The sequence below is a fragment of the Mobula hypostoma genome, chromosome 3 (assembly GCF_963921235.1).
Source record: "Mobula hypostoma chromosome 3, sMobHyp1.1, whole genome shotgun sequence".
NCBI lineage: Eukaryota > Metazoa > Chordata > Chondrichthyes > Myliobatiformes > Myliobatidae > Mobula > Mobula hypostoma.
In genome coordinates, this window is record NC_086099.1 from 226,355,419 (window position 1) to 226,371,713 (window position 16,295).

Consider the following 16,295-nt stretch of genomic DNA (forward strand, 5'->3'; position numbering starts at 1 on the left):
ACCTTGCTGGGGTCATGAAGAGAATGACTGACACTGGAAAAATTGTGTGAACTTCCTCATCTTGAACCAAATTCCATATCTGGTTTGCAGCAGAATTTATATCCTGTATTTTGGTTAGTTAAGATATTTTAAGTAAATATATTCTTGATGTAGTAGAATAACACAGACAAAATGCTGGAGGAACTCAGCAGGTCAGCTAGCTTTAATGGAAATGAATAAACAGTCAAGTTTCAGGCTGAGGCCCTTCATCAGGTCCTGATTAGCCCAAAATGTCAACTCTTTACATATTGACTGGGACTGTAAAAGATCTGGATGGGAAAGATTTATTAAGCGTGTTCAGGAAGGTTTCCTTAATCATTACGTAGAAGTCCCAACTAGAAAGAGTGTAATACTAGATCTCCTGTTAGGCAATGAGACAGGGCAGGTGACAAAAGTTTGTATAGGAGAACACTTTGCACCTTGCGATCATAATGCCATTAAATTTCAAGGTGAAGGATAGGTCTAGTTCTTGGATTGAGATTTGAAATTGGAGGAAGGCCAATTTTGATGGTATCAGAAAGGATCTGGGAAGTGGTTTGGAACGGACTGTTTTCTGGCAAAGGTGTACTTGGTAAGTGGGAGGCCTTCAAAAGAGTAATTTTGAGAGTACTGTACAGAGTTTATATGTTCCTGTCAGAATAAAAGGCAGGAATAACAGGTTTAGGGAGCCTTGGTTTTTAAGAGATAATGAGGCCCTGGTTAAAAGAAAGAAGGCGGTGTATAGCAGGCAGGAACAAATGAGGTTTGAGGGTATAAGAAATGCAAGAGATCACTTAGGAAGGAAATCAGGAGGGCTAAAAGAAGGCACGAGGTTGCCCTGGCAGAGGGTGAAGAAAAATCCTAAGGGCTTCTACAGATACATTAAGAGCAGAAGGATAGCAAGGAACAATTTGGGTTCTGTGGAATTTCAGAGTGGTAATCCATGTGTGGAGCCGAAAGAGATAGGGGAGATCCTAAATGATTTTTTTTGCATGTGTATTTACTCAGGAGTCTATAGATGTGAGGCAATGTGGCAGCGAGGTCTTGTCCCTATACAGATTACAGAGGAGGAGGTGTTCGCTGGCTTGGGGCAAATTAGGGTGTATAGATCTTCAGGACCTGACAATGTGTTCCCTCGGACCCTGAGAGAGGCCCTAGCAGAGATACTTTAAACATCCTTACCCACGGATGAGGTGCCAGAGAACTGGAGTATAGCTAATGTAGTTACATTGTTCAAGAAAGGCTCTAAAGATAAACCAGGGAATTATAGGCCGATGAGTCTGACATCAATAGTGGCAAAGTTATTGGAAGGAATTCTAAGGGCCCGGATATTTGAGTATTTGGATAGACATGGACTGATCAGGGATAGTCAACATAGCTTCGTGCTTGGTAAGTCATGTCTAACCAATCATAAAGTTTTTCGAGGAGGTTATCAGGAAGGTTAATGAAGGCAAGGTTGTGGATGATGTCTGCATAGACTTTAGCAAGGCCTTTGACATGAGAGGTTGGTCAGAAGGTTCAAAATGAGGTAGTAAACTGGATTAAACATTGGGTTCACAGAAGAAGCCAGAGAGGTTGTAGATGGTTGCTTCTCTGACTAGATGCCTGGCTAGATGGTGCTTGGCCTATTGTTGTTTGTCATCTATATCAGCAATCTGCCTGATAAAGTGGAAAACTGGATCAGCAGATTTGTGGATGACAGCAAGTTTGGAGGTGTAATGGAAAGCGAGGAAGCTTGCAATAGGATTTGGACTAGCTGGAAAAATAGGCTGAAAAATGGCAGATGGAATTAAATGCAAACAAGTGTGTGGTTTTGTCTTATGGGAGGACCAATCAGGGTAGGTTTTACATGGTGAGAGGTAGGGTATTGAGAAGAGTGGTAGCACAGAAAGATCTGAGAATACGAATCCATAATTCCTTGAAAGCGGCTTCATAGTTAGATAAAGTCATAAAGAAAGCTTTTGGCACATTGGCCTTCATAAATCACTTTGTGGAATACAGGAACTGGGATGTTATATTGAAATTATATAAGATGTTGGTGAGACTTAATTTGGAGTATTATCTCCAGATTAATGGTTTGGCACAGACTAGATAGATCAAGTGGGCTGCTTCTGTGCTGTAGTGTTCTATGACGCCTATGCTGTCTGACCTGCTGAGTTCCTCCAGTATTTTGTGTGTGTTACTCTGGATTTCCAGCATCTGCAGGATCTCTTATGGTTATTGATATAGTCCTAACATTATTGACCATAATGGTGATTGTAAGCTCATGCTACTGTAATTAATGTTAACTGGTCTGTACATTTAGTGCATTCTTAATTATACATGAACTCAAATCCAATTGTGACCAACAATAATCTTTAATACATTAAAATCAGAATCAGGTTTATCACTCCCTATGTCATGAAATTTGTTGTTTTACTCTTTGTTAACTTATTATTTTAATGTTACTTCATGTGTTGCGTGTGAGTTATAAGTGCTGTGTTGTGCACCTTGATCTGGATGTTTTTCCATTTGGTAGTATACATGTGGACAGTGAATGACAATAAACTTGAACTAGTTTTACAGCAGCAATACGGTGCAAAACATAAAAAATAAATTAAGTTACAACAAGAAATATATAGTGAATAAATAAGTAGGGCAGACGAGAGGGAATAGTGGGGTGGTGTTCATGGACCATTTAGAAAGCTGATGGGAGAGGAGAAGAAGCTGTTCCTAAAACATAGAGTGTGTGGTACATAAATATACATGGACTGTGTGGCTAGGCACAGTTCAAATGCTATCTGTAAATTTGCTGACAACACAACTATTGCTGGCAGAATTTCAGATTGTGACAAGGAGGCGTACAGGAGCAAGGTAGATCAGCTGGTTGAGTGGTGTTGCACTCAATGTCAGTAAGATTGTGGGCTTCAGAAAGGGTAAGACGAGGGAACGCACACCAGTTGTCATAGAGGGTTCAGAAGTGGAAAAGGTGAGCAATTTCAAGTTCCGGCGTGCCAACAACTTTGAAGATCTATCCTGGGCCCAACATATTGATGAAGTTACAAAGAAAGCATGACAGCGATTATATTTCATTAGGAGTTTGAGGGGATTTGGTATTTCACCAAACACACTCACAAATTTATACAGATGTACCATGGAAAGCATTCTAATTGGTTGCATCACCATCTGGTATGTGGGTGGTGGGGGGGCACTGCCCAGAATCAAAATACGTTGCAGAAAGTTGTAAGCGCATTCAGCTCCATCATGGGCATTAACCTCCCCAGCATCTGGGATATCTTCAAGGAGTGATGCCTCAGAAAGGCAGCATCTATCATTAAGGACCCCCATACCCCCGTCACCCAGGACATGCCCTCTTCATATTGCCACCATCAAGGAGGAGTTACAGGAGCATCTTACTTTAATTTATGGTTGTTGTTATTATGTATTATATTGTACTGCTGTCACATAACAACAAATTTCATGGCTTATGCCAGTGATATTAACCCTCATTGTGATTCAGATTCTGATATACGTACCATATCTGCAAGAGCCACATAAAGGAAGAGGCCCGTTGCTACAGTAAATATCCATTCTTGCACTATTTCATCTGTCGCAACACCTAGTGCTATGTATAGTCCAATAAAAGCGGTCAAGGCACTGCCAAAGTTCAGGAGAATGGCTTTCTTGACAGAAATTCCAGCGTGCAACAGAACTGCAAAATCACCTGAGGTAGAAAGGAAATCCATCTCATTATTATTGCCAAGAGTACCTCAGGAGCACACTGTCAGTGTTTTACACCCAATATTGTGAATGAGACCATAGATCCGTAAATTCTGGAGCAACGGGGTAATACTGTTGTGTATTTAATATTTCTGTAATATTTGAGTAATCTTGTATATATATTGTTTCAGTGAGCATTCTTGTTTGTTTGAATAATTCATTATAGGTTATATGTCAAAATATGTGAATAACATACATCTATAATGCTACCACATAATACATGCACACCTCACTTAAAGTACACAAACTTCGATTCACATTTCAGACTCCTGCGTCTTCCTTTGAATTAATTTAATGTTTTGAAGTTACAAAACATAACAAATGTAATTCAAGAGAGTTGAAATTGGAGTTAATCAGTGAATTTGAATTATTCTGAAATCTACTGCCATCCCCAAAGTGTGTTTGTATTCAGTGCACCTCCACTTCATCCGTAAAAAGCAGGATTTCCTTGTGGTCAACCATTTTAATTCCCATTCTGTCAGGTCGGTCCATTGACTCCCCTTCTGCTGTGATGAGACCACTCTCAGGTTGGAGGAGCAACTCATTATATTCTGTCTACATAGTCTCCAATCTGATGGCATGAATATCAATTTCCCTAACTTTAGGTAATTTTTCCCCCCATTCCCTCTTCTTCAATTGCCCACTCTGGCCTCTTATATCTTCTCTTCAACTGCCTGTCACCTCCCCCTGACCTCTTTCCCTTTCTTCCATGATCCACTCTCCTCTCCTATCAGACTCCTTCTTCTCCAGCCCTTTGCCTTTTCCACCTCTCACCTCCCAGCTTTGTGCTTCATCCCCGCCCTCCCCCACCCACCTGGCTTCGCCTTCTAGCTTGCACTTCTTCCCCAACTCCACCTTCTTATTCTGGCATTTTCTCCTTCCTTTCCAGTCCTGAAGAAGGGTCTCAGCCCAAAAAGTTGACTGTTTATTCATTACTATAGATGCTGCCTCACCTGCTACGTTCATCCAGCATTTTGTGTGTGTGTAGCCTTAAGTTCTGTTGCTGTACTGTTTCCAATAGAGCATATAGAACTTCAGACCATGATGTTGCACCAACATACAACCTACTTTAAAGTCGATCAGACCCTTCCCTCCCACATAGCCCTTCCTTTTTCTATCACCCATGTGCCTATCTAAGAGTCTCTTAAATGTCCCTAATGTATTTGCTTCCACCACCACCACCACCACCCCAGCAGTGTGTTTTTACCCAACCACTGCTCTCTGTATAATAACTATACTTCTGACATCCCCCCGTATACTTTCCTCCAATCATCTTAAAATTATGCCCCTTGTCACTTCCACTCTGGGATAGTCTCTGACTGTCCACTCAGTCTATGCCTCTTATCTTGTACACCTCTGCTGAGACTCCTTTCATCCTGTTTGCTCCAAACGGGGTAATTCCAATATATCCACTTTAAACATTACTAATGTTTAGTGTTTAAATGGATAAGTTCAAAGGAGTTATGTCGTGCAATTTTTTTACATGGGGAGTGGTAGGTAGGTGCCTTGGAATGGGCTGTCAGGGTTAGTACTGGAGGCGAATGCAATAGAGGCTTTCAAGAATGCAGAGAATGGACCTTGTGGAGGCAGAAGGGGCTTATTAGGCATTTAAATACTAGTTTAATTAATTCAGCACACCATTGTGGGTTGAAAAGCCTGCTCTTCTTCTGTACTGTTCTGTATTCTATGTATGTACGGCAGTGCAGTAAATACCAATTAGTGTAACGTTTTACAGTGCCAGCTAGCAATGAATAATCGAAATTCAATTTCCACTGCAGTCTGTAAGAATTTTCTCCTTGTGACCACGTGGTTTTGCTCTAGGCGCTCCAGTTTCCTCCCACATTCCAAAGACATACAGATTAGAGTTAGTTAGTCATGGGTATGCTATGCTGGTGCCAGAAGTGTGGCAACATTTGTAGTCTGTCCCAACACATCCTCAGACTGTGTTGGTCATTGACACAAGTGTTGCATTTCACTGTGTATTTCAATGTTTCGATGTACTTGTGATAGATAAAGCTAATCTTTAAATACCTGAATCATAAACAAAGGGGCCCAAAATAACTCAGAGGAAACTTAAGGTCTTTGTGGACAGAAAAACATGTAAATTTTAATTTAGGTATTTTGCGGTGAAGGATAAACATCCAACTCCATAAAATATCTGTAGGAATAAATAATCAGAGTTGAAGTGTCATTTATCAGGGAGCATAAGCAACAAAATCAAATCTTACCCATTTCATGAGGAAGCTCATGACAGAACACTGCAAGTGTTGTGGCGAGTCCTGTTTTCCAGGAGACAGAGAAAGCTGCTCCCAGAGCCAGCCCATCGGCAAAGTTATGGATCCCATCACCAATCACGATCATGTACGGAAGAACCCGCAAAGCTGTAGAAAAGGGAGGTTATTAAAGTTCTGCTGCATTCACCAGCAACTTTGATGTGTGTTATTAAAATTGTGTTGTACTCATCAAGCAGTACAGTATGTTGATGTAATTCCTTTGAGTGTTGTCTAGCTGGTTCACTAGAACATAAAACAGTAACATGTATACAGAAATGTGCTGGAGAAGGACTAGTAATGTAAGATCCCACCCATCCTGCTCATGGGCTGTTTGTCCTATTCTCATCAGGGAGAGAGGCTATATAGCCTCTCATGACAGGACCACCAGACCCAAAAACAGTTACTTTCTCCAGGCAGTACCTCCACCCACTAACCCACCCCTCCACACCCCAACCACCACTACTTTATCATTTCCTGTCGGTTACCTTATGTAATGACACACCTGTGCCTAGTGTCATTTTATGGACATACAATCAATCTATGTATATAAACTAACTTATGTATTTATATTTATTGTGTTTTTATTATTGTGTTCTTTATCTTATGGTTTTCTTTTGTGCTGCATCTGATCCAGAGTAACGATTCTTTTGTTCTCTGTTGCACTTGTGTTCTGGAAATGATATTAAACATCTGATGGGTCAAGGCATGAAGGGCTACGGGGGGGGGCGGGGGGAGGCAGGAGATTTGGGCAGAGAGGGAAAATGGATCACCCATGATGAAATGGTGGTGCAAACTCAATGGGCCAAATGGCCTAATTCTGTTCCTATATCTTATGGTCTTATTTTTGAAGGGTATAGTACAGTACAGGCCCTTTGATCCATAATAGTATACTAACTCTTTAACCTACTTCAAAAAATCAATCTAACCCTTCTTTTCCCATGTAGCCCTTCATTTTACTTTCATCCATATGTCTATCTAAAAGTCTCTTAAATATTCCTGCTGTATCTGCCTCTGTCACCACCCTGGCAGTGTGTTCCACACACCATCAATCTTTGTGTAAGAAATCTACCTTTGACATCTTCCCAATACTTTCCTCAGACAGCTTAACACTATGGCCTTCATATTAGCCACTTATGCCTGGGGAAAGTGTATCTGGCTGTCTAGTCTATCTGTGCATTTTATCATCTTGTACACCTCTATAAAGTCATCTCCTATCCTCTTTTGCTCTAAAGAGGAAAGCCTTAGCTTGCTCAGTCTATCTTCATAAGATTTGCTCTTTAATCCACACAGCATCCTGGTAAATCTCCTCTGCACCCTCTGCAAAGATTCCACATCCTTCCTATAATTAAGTGACCTTTTTCAGTACAGATATTCTGTACTTCTATTTGGTAACTTCTACAGATGAGTGGTAGAAAGTATACTGATTGGCTGCATCACAGCCTGATATGGAAATACCAAAGCCCTTGAATGGTAAAATCTACAAAAGGTAGTGGATATGGCACAGTCCCTCAGGAGTAAGGGTCTCCCCACCATTGAGCACATCTACATGAGCGCTGTTGCATGAAAGCAGCAACCATCATCTGGCCCCACTATCTAGATCATGCTGTCTTCCCACTGCACTCATCAGGAAGAAGATACAGGAACCCCAGGACCCACACCACCAGGTTCAGTAACCCCCCCCCCCAACCATCAGGCTCCTGAACCAGAGGGGATAACTTATTCATCCCATTTCTGAACTGATTTGATAACCTATGGACCCACTTTCAAGGACTCTTCATCCGTAGGTGTGTTGGTTGTTAACACAGCCAATGCATTTCACTATACTTTTTGATGTACATGTGATAAATTAATCTGAATCTGAATTTCCTTCTTGTTTATCCTTCTGTATCAGAATCAGATTTTTATGATGTGGTATTTGTTGTTTTGCAACAGCAGTTCAATGCAAAGAAATAAAATTACCGTGAGTTATTAAAATATATAAATAGTTTTGATAAAATGGAATAATGAGATAATGTTCATGGATTCATGAACCATTTGCTAATCTGATGATGATCTGAAAGAAGCTGCAGAAGGTTGTAAATCTAGTCAGCTCCATCTTGGGCACTAGCCTACAAAGTACTCAGGACATCTTTAGGGAGCAGTGTCTCAGAAAGGCAGTGTCCATTATTAAAGACCTCCAGCACCCAGGGCATGCCCTTTTCTCACTGTTACCATCAAGTAGGAGATACAAAAGCCTGAAGGCACACACTCAGCGATTCAGGAACAGCTTCTTCCCCTCTGCCATCCAATTCCTGAATGGACTTTGAAGCTTTGGACACTATTTCACTTTTTTAATATACAGTATTTCTGTTTTTGCACATTTTTTAATAATCTATTCAATATATGTAATTGATTTACTTATTTATTTATTATTACATTTTATTTTATTTATTATTATTTTTTTCTCTCTGCTAGATTATGTATTGCATAGAACTGCTGCTGCTAAGTTAACAAATTTCACGTCACAATACCAGTGATAGTAAACCTGATTCTGATTCTGGAAGGGAAAAAACTGTTTCTGGATCACTGAGTGTAGTTTTTTGACAGAACTTTGCAGTGATTTCACCTCTCCTGCAGAGAGATTCTCAATGTGGCTGCAAGATGAATGAAATTCAGATCCATGATCTTCCCAATCCAACAAAATATGAGTATTTTTGATTACTTGAAGGCAAACGTACCTTTTTTAGAGCGTTGACCAAAGTCGCCTTCTAAAGACAGATCAGAGGACATCTAAGCATGGAAACAGTAAGGAGATGATTAATTGTTATGTGCTGTGTGGTCTGACATGGGTGATCATGGTATTTCCATGACCCTGATGGCTCTTGGCAAATTTTTCAACAGAAGTGGCTTGTCATTGCCTTTTTCTGGGCAATGTCTTTGCAAAATGGTTGACCCCAACAACTGTCAATACTTTTCAGGGATTGTCTGCCTGGCATCAGTGGTCACATAACCAGGAATTGTAATCTGCACCAGCTATTCATACAACCATCCACCACCTGGTCCTATGGCTTCGCGTGACCCTGATTGGAGGGCTAAGCAGGTGCTACACCTTGCCCAAGGGTGACCTGCAGGCTAGTGGAGAGAAGGAGCACCTTACACCTCTTTTGGTAGAGACGTATGTTCATCCAGTCACCCGATATGATTAATATCTGACTCAAATGCAAGAAAGGGGAGGGAAGGGCAAGAAATAAGAAGAATAAACACAAAAGATACTGCAAATGCTGCAAATCCAAAGCAGCACACACAAAATGTGGCACCGTAGGATAGCAATTAGTGTGACACTTTTACATCTCCGGACGTCAGAGTTCAAACTGGTGTCCTCTGTAAGGAATTCGTATACCTTCCCCATGGAATGTGTGGGATTCCTCCGGGTGCTTCGGTTTCCTCCCTTGGTCCAAAGACGTACTGGTTAGTAGGTTTAATGGACATTGTAAGTTGTCCCATGATTAGTCTAGGGTTGCTGGTGGCACAGCTCAAAGGGCCATAAGGGTCTATTCCACACTCTCTCTAAGTAATAAGTCAAAAATTGCTGGAGGATCTCAGCAGGTATGGCAGCATGTATAAAGAGGAATAAACAGTTGATGTTTCGGGTTGAGACCATCAGAAATAAGTAGAAGAAGTAAAATTTGAAAATAAGAAAGACTGGTAGAAAAATCAAGAGAAAATTCTGTGATTCATGTTGAAGTTCAAATCTATGAGGATCTCTACAATCTTCTTTATCTACCCCACACCTCAATCAGTTTTACTGTTTGTGATTCAGTCCATATTCCTGATGCTTCCAGAACAAACTAGAGACTTTCTGGTCTGGACAGTAAATGCAACACCAACAGACACCAAGATGACGTCCTCCATTACTTGCTTGAAAGGGTGGCACGCAGGATAAAGCAGTGAGTGGGAGTCCTAATGGAAGAATTTTTGTCTTAATCCTAATTTATTGACATGATCTGGTTGTCAATGGCATTTATTGTCTATTCCTAATTGCACCCCAATCTGGAAAAGGGTGAAGTGATTCAACTTTTGGAAGGTCGAATATGAAGGCAGATTACAGGGTTAATGGCATGATTCTCAACAGTGTGGAGGAACAGAGGAATCTTGGAGTCCACATCCATGGATCTCTCAAAGTTGCCATGCAGGTTAATAGGGTGGTTAAGGAAGTGTGTGGTGTGTTGGGCTATATTAGTTGGGGGATTGAGTTCGAGAGCTGTGAGGTAATGCTGTAGCTCTATAAAACCCTGGTTAGTCCACACTTGAAATATTGTGCTCAGGTCTGACCTCCTTATAGGAAGGAAATGATCGGCACGGCACTGTGGGCCAAAGGGCCTGTGCAGTGCTGTACTTTTCTCCTGTGTTCTAAACTGGGAATCAAAAATTTCTATGGATGTGGAATCATAATTTTACCTGATCAGCTGGCAGATATCCTTTCCTTATGGACATTAGTGAGTAGATGAGCTTTATAATAAGCCATCAGTATCATATTCACCACTACGGATGCTCAGCTTTCAATTCCAGATTTATTGGGGTGTTTGAATTTAAATTCCCCAGCTGCTGTAGGAGAACTTACTCTCACGTTCTGAGATCAACAGTCCGGATCTTAGTTCAGTAATTTAACCACTGGGCTATCGGTGGTGTTGGATTAGACATCACCGTATTTTCTTTGTAGTTTAAGAATTGATTACCTACTTGTATTTCATGTAACTACTTCTGTTTAGTATGCTTTCTAGTGGCCATAGAATGTGTACACAGTTGTTCAGTGTACCCCATAGTGGTTACAGTCCTTTGTATAATTCTGGACAGCTTTGGAAGCTTCTCTGATGCTTCTTTGAATAGTGGCTATCTGATTTCTGCAAATTTGTATGGAATGTTTCTTACCTGTGGAGTATAAAAAGAGCTAAACACGCACTGCCACCATCTTTTTCTTCTTTCTGCTTCCCTCTCCCTTCACTCACTAGCCTATGCTCCCGGTACTGTCTGTTTCAACTGTCTTTGTGTTTAATAAAATGATTGTGAAGCAACAAGTTTGGTGCCTTTTTCCTGACTTCCGAAAGAATCTTGCATCAAAACATCAGAATCCAACAGTGGTGAAAGGAAAGTCTCATCAGCCAAATTGTGCAACACAACTCTGAGACCCTTCCTCCCACAAGCAGCCTCGAAACAAAGATGCACAATGGAGCTCATTAAAAGAAAACATCAAACACCCAATGTGCGAAAAAAAGAACAAATCATGCAGACAAAAAAAAACCGAGTGTATAATACACTGAGTATTGAAGATCAAACTGCAGAGGCCTCAATACAGTGTTCAATTTAGTTCAGTTCAGTTTAGCACTGTGTGATTGACTGCAGCTCGTGCCTAAGTGGCCCAATCAAATCGCACAAAATAGCAATAAAAATGAATCGTAAACACAAAATACTCTGCAGATGCTGGGGTCAAAGCAACACTCACAACACACTGGAGGAACTCAGCAGGTCGCGCAGCATCCTCCTGTCTCCCCACCCTCCCCCCCACCTTCTTTATAGGGCCTCTGCCCCTTCCCCCTTCAGTCCTGACGAAGGGTTCCGGCCCAAAACGTTGACTGATTGTTTCCACGGATGCTGCCTGACCTGCTGAGTTCCTCCAGCGTGTTGTGAGTGTAGCAATAAAAATGAATAACCAGAAACCAAAAACACATATAACATGAACTGTAAAATCCTCCAAAAGCAAGTCCACACTTACCAGTTCAACTTGGGATGTTGTCTGTATTTTCTTCTGATTCTTTTTAAATGCTTGCAGTGCCAACTCATGGTCACAGTGGTGATGGCCCTTTTCATCCGGCAACTAGAAACACGAATGACATCATTTGCAATCACTTAATCAATGCGGCAGTGTTTATTCTTGTAAATATTGCGATAAATTTATGTCTCTTGTGAATGCTGTTTGTATGGTGCTCTGTGCTTGCCGTGTGCTACAGAAAATGTTCATAGCATTCATCAGGCTGAAAGAGTAATAAATTAATACTTCAGGTTTTAGAGTGAGACAGTTAGTTTTATGTTGATGGAGAGGACAAAGTGAATGTCTCTGATGGGACAAGGATAATAGTTGCCCTAGTGATACATGCAGAGCTAATCTGTTGATAGAATTGATCTGGGACTGTACTCTCTGGCGCTTAGGAGAATGAAGGGGTGACTCATTGTAATCTACCAAATATTCAAAGGTGTAGGTAGAGTGGACTTGGAGAGATTAGTGGGTGAGTCTAGGACCAGAGAACACAACCTAAAAATCGAGGGATGTCCACTTAGAAGAGAGAGAGGGAGGAATTTTTTTAGCCACAAGGTGAAAGTGTGGAATTCATTGTCACAGATGGCTGAGGAGGCCGTCACTGAGTACACTTAAAGTGGAGGTTGATAAGTTCTTGATTAGTAAGGGCATCAAAAGTTATGGGGAGAAGGCGGGAGAATGGGTTTGATAGGGATAATAAGTCAGCCATGTTGGAATGGCGGAGCAGACTCGATGGGTCAAATAGCCTAATTTTGCTCCTGTGTCTTCTAGAGTAATAAGAGTAACTTGAGGAAGAGAGGAAACAAAGACAATGAAAAGCTGTGAGCTGCAGATGAGAAGACATTCAGGGGGGTAAATGTCTTGTACCTCCCTGAATCAGATTTTCAATCATTGACATAAATAATGCAAATTTGTTTTATGGCAAACAGTACAGGGCAAAGGCATAGATTTATACGTTGAAAATTCATGTGCAAAGGTATGGAAGAAAAGTAGAATTGGATAGTTAGCCTTTACATGTGTTATGTATTCTTTATTGAAATAAAACAACTTACATCATCTTTTATGAATATTCCAAATAGCTTTTCCATCACGAAAAAAGCATAGATGCCTCCTAGAACAGCCATCAGCTTCCAGATGTGAGGGGCTGGCGTGTGTTCGACACTATTCTCATGAGAGTGCAAACCAAGAAACTAGAAAGAAACAGGTAAAGCAATCTTCCTTTAAGTACATATCATGAAAACAGGACATTCAGGCCATCAAGTCAATATTTCTCACCATCCTCATTAAACTGTTCACTTCAACACTTTAAACTACTTTTTTATAATGCTGTTTACATTGAAAATATATGCTAGTATTTATGTATTTATGCACGTTTTATTTATTTATTGAGATACAGCACGGAATAAGCCCTTTGAGCCACACTGCCCAGCAAATCTCCTGATTTAACCGCAGCCTAATCATGGGACAATTTACAATAACCAATTAACCTACCTACCCATATGTCTTTGGACTGTGGGAGGAAACCAGAGCACCCATGCAGTCATTGGGAGAATGTACAAGCTCCTTACATGAACATAATGAGAGCAACCAATTAAAGAGGAATTACTCAGATGTACACTGTTAATACTTACATACTGACACTGCATCATTCCCATTACAAAGTCAAGTGAAAGCTTCCCCATAGGCAGCAAGCAAATAAAGTTAATTCGTTTTCAATATATAAAATGTAGGGGTGTATGGGGTGTCTAGGGAAGGGCAGCACCTCTGGTGAAGGGGCTTGTTGTGTCCATTCTGGGGCAGCTTACTCGCCTTTGGTCCCCACTGGACACTCAGCTCTCACCTGTTGCTCCGAGTAGCTGTTTGCATGACAGAGTGGCCACAGCCCGGTACGGTATTTCAACAGGTGGGTTAAACCAGGTGAGGGTAGCTGGCAGGCGTCATATCCCTTAAGATGGGAATGTGCCTGTTAGCTCCGGCGGACTGGGCGGATGTGATGAACAGTGAGATACAACGGCCAGGAAGTCAGTTCTGCAAAGCTCTGTGGAGAACAAAGGGTAGGTCAGCTGGTGAGATTCTGCATGGGGAGTTCAGGGAGTTGGGTGCTAAGTTAAAGGGCAGGACCTCCAGGGTTGTGATCGCAGGATTGCTACCTGTGCCATGTGCTAGCAAGGCCAGAACTAGGAAGATTATACAGTTTAATTTGTGGCTAAGGAGTTGCTGTAGGGAGAGAGGGCATAAGAATTTTAGATCCCTGTGCTCTCTTCCAGGGAAAGTTTGCACCTGAACCGGAGGGAGACTAATATTCTTGTGGGAAGGTTTGTTACCATGGTGGGGTTTAAATAAGAGTTGCAGGAAGATGGGAACCAGAGCGCCGGAACAGTTAGTGGAGAGGTTGTGGAGGCAGACGTTGGTAAGACTTCAGACTAAATTAGGAATCAAAAGGTTGAGCATGGTGTGACTAGTGTCCTGAGTTGCGTATATTTCAATGCAAGAAGTATCGTAGAAAAGGCAGATAACAGTGCTGAAGATAAGGTAGCTGGTTTACAAACAGAAGCAATGTGCAGTGAGGAGAGGCTGTTAATAGGGCAAAATGCAGTCAACAGGATGAGCTACAATGTAAAAGGCGGGCAAGACTGAAAAGGGTGAATATAGGACTGAAGGCGTTGTATCTGAGTGTGCACAGTATACGAAATAAGGTAGATGAACTTGCAGCACAGTTGCAGATTGGCAGGTATGATGTTGTAGGCATCACAGAATAGAATCATGGCTGAAAGATTATAGCTGGGAGCTTAACGTCCAAGGATACACATTGTATCAAAAGAATAGGCAGGAAGATCGAGGGGGTGGTGTTGCTCTGTTGGTAAAGAACAAAATCAAATCATTAGAAAGATATGTTACAGGTATGGAAGATATTGAATCATTGTGGGTAGAACTAAGGAACTGTAAGTGTAAAAAGGCCCAGATGGGAGTTGTATACAGACCCCCCCCAAAGAGTAGTTAGGATGTGGTGTACAAATTACAATGGGAGATAGAAAATACATGCCAAACGGGCAATGTTACAATAGTCATGGGTGAATTCAATATGCAGGTAGATAGGGAAAATCAGGCTGATGCTGGATTCCAGAAGGGGGAATTTCTAGAGTGTCTTTGAGGTGGTTTTTTAGAGCAGCTCATGGTAGAGCCCACTAGGGGATCAGCAATTCTAGATTGGGTAATGTACAATTGACCAAAATTGATCAGAGAGCTTAAGGTCCAATGTTCAGGACATTTACAAAGACAGGTGTGAAAAAAGAGCCTGAAGGATCATTGGGGACCTGAGTCACCCCAACCACAATCTATTCCAGCTGCTACCATCTGGGAAACGGCACCACATCATAAAAGCCAGGACCAACAGGCTCCGGGACAACTTCTTCCACCAGGTCATCAAACTGATTAACTCATGCTAATTTGAGTGTATTTCTATGTTACATTGGCTATTCTATTTATTATGAATTATTATAAATTACTATGATTGCACATTGCACATTTAGATGGAGACAACGTAAAGATTTTTACTCCTCATGTATGCAATGGATGTAAGAAATAAAGTCAATTCATTTTGGGGCAAGTGATCATAACATGATTGAATTCACCCTAAAATTTCAGATGGAGAAGCTAAAGTCAAATGTATCAGTATTACAGTAGAATAAAGGGAACTATGAGGCATGAGAGAGGAGTTGGCCAGAATTGATTGGAAAAGAACACTGGCAGGGATGACAGCAGAGCAGCAATGTCTGGAATTTCTGGAAGCAAATCAGAAGGCACAGGATATATGCATCCCATAGAAGAAGAAGTACTCTGTAGGAAAGATGGCACAAGCATGGCTAACAAGAGAAGTCAGAGCCAACATAAAAGGGAGGACATATAATAGAGCAAAATTTAGTGGGAAGTTAGAGGATTGGGAAACTTTTAAAAGCCAACAGATGGCAACTAAAAAGTCATTAATAAGGTAAAGATGGAATACGAAAGTAAGCTAGTCAATAATATTAAAGAGGATACCAAAAGTTTCTTCAGATACATAAAGTATAAAGGAGAGGTAAGAGTGGATGTCAGACCACTGGAAAATAGTGCTGGAGAGGTATTAATGGGGGACAATGAAATGGCGGCCCAACTGAATAAGTATTTTGCATCAGTCTTCACTGTGGAAGACACTAGCAGTATGGTGGAAGTTCCAGGTTTCAGGGAGCATGAAATGCATGAAGTTACCAGAAGTAGAGAGAAGGCTCTTGGGGAACTGCAAGGTCTGAAGGTCGATAAGTCACCTGGACTAGATGGTTGAAGAGATCACCGAGGCATTAGTAATGATCTTTCAAGAATCACTAGATTCTGGAAAACTGGAAAATTGCAAACGTCACTCCAGTCTTCAAGAAGGAAAAGAGGCAGAAGAAAGGAAACTATAGACCAGTTAGTCTGAC

General features: G+C 41.2%; 1 protein-coding gene across 1 annotated transcript in view; it reads right to left on the reverse strand.

The window, feature by feature from the left end:
* slc39a4 (solute carrier family 39 member 4) overlaps positions 1-16,295 on the reverse strand; it is a 59,851-nt gene that overhangs the window by 5,591 nt on the left and 37,965 nt on the right. Inside the window, exons 7-11 of the mRNA XM_063044664.1 lie at positions 12,894-13,031; positions 11,800-11,901; positions 8,768-8,819; positions 6,006-6,158; positions 3,534-3,721 (exon numbers count right to left, since the gene is read on the reverse strand). Coding sequence (XP_062900734.1) covers positions 3,534-3,721; positions 6,006-6,158; positions 8,768-8,819; positions 11,800-11,901; positions 12,894-13,031 — 633 coding nt within the window. The remainder of the gene's footprint in view (positions 1-3,533; positions 3,722-6,005; positions 6,159-8,767; positions 8,820-11,799; positions 11,902-12,893; positions 13,032-16,295) is intronic.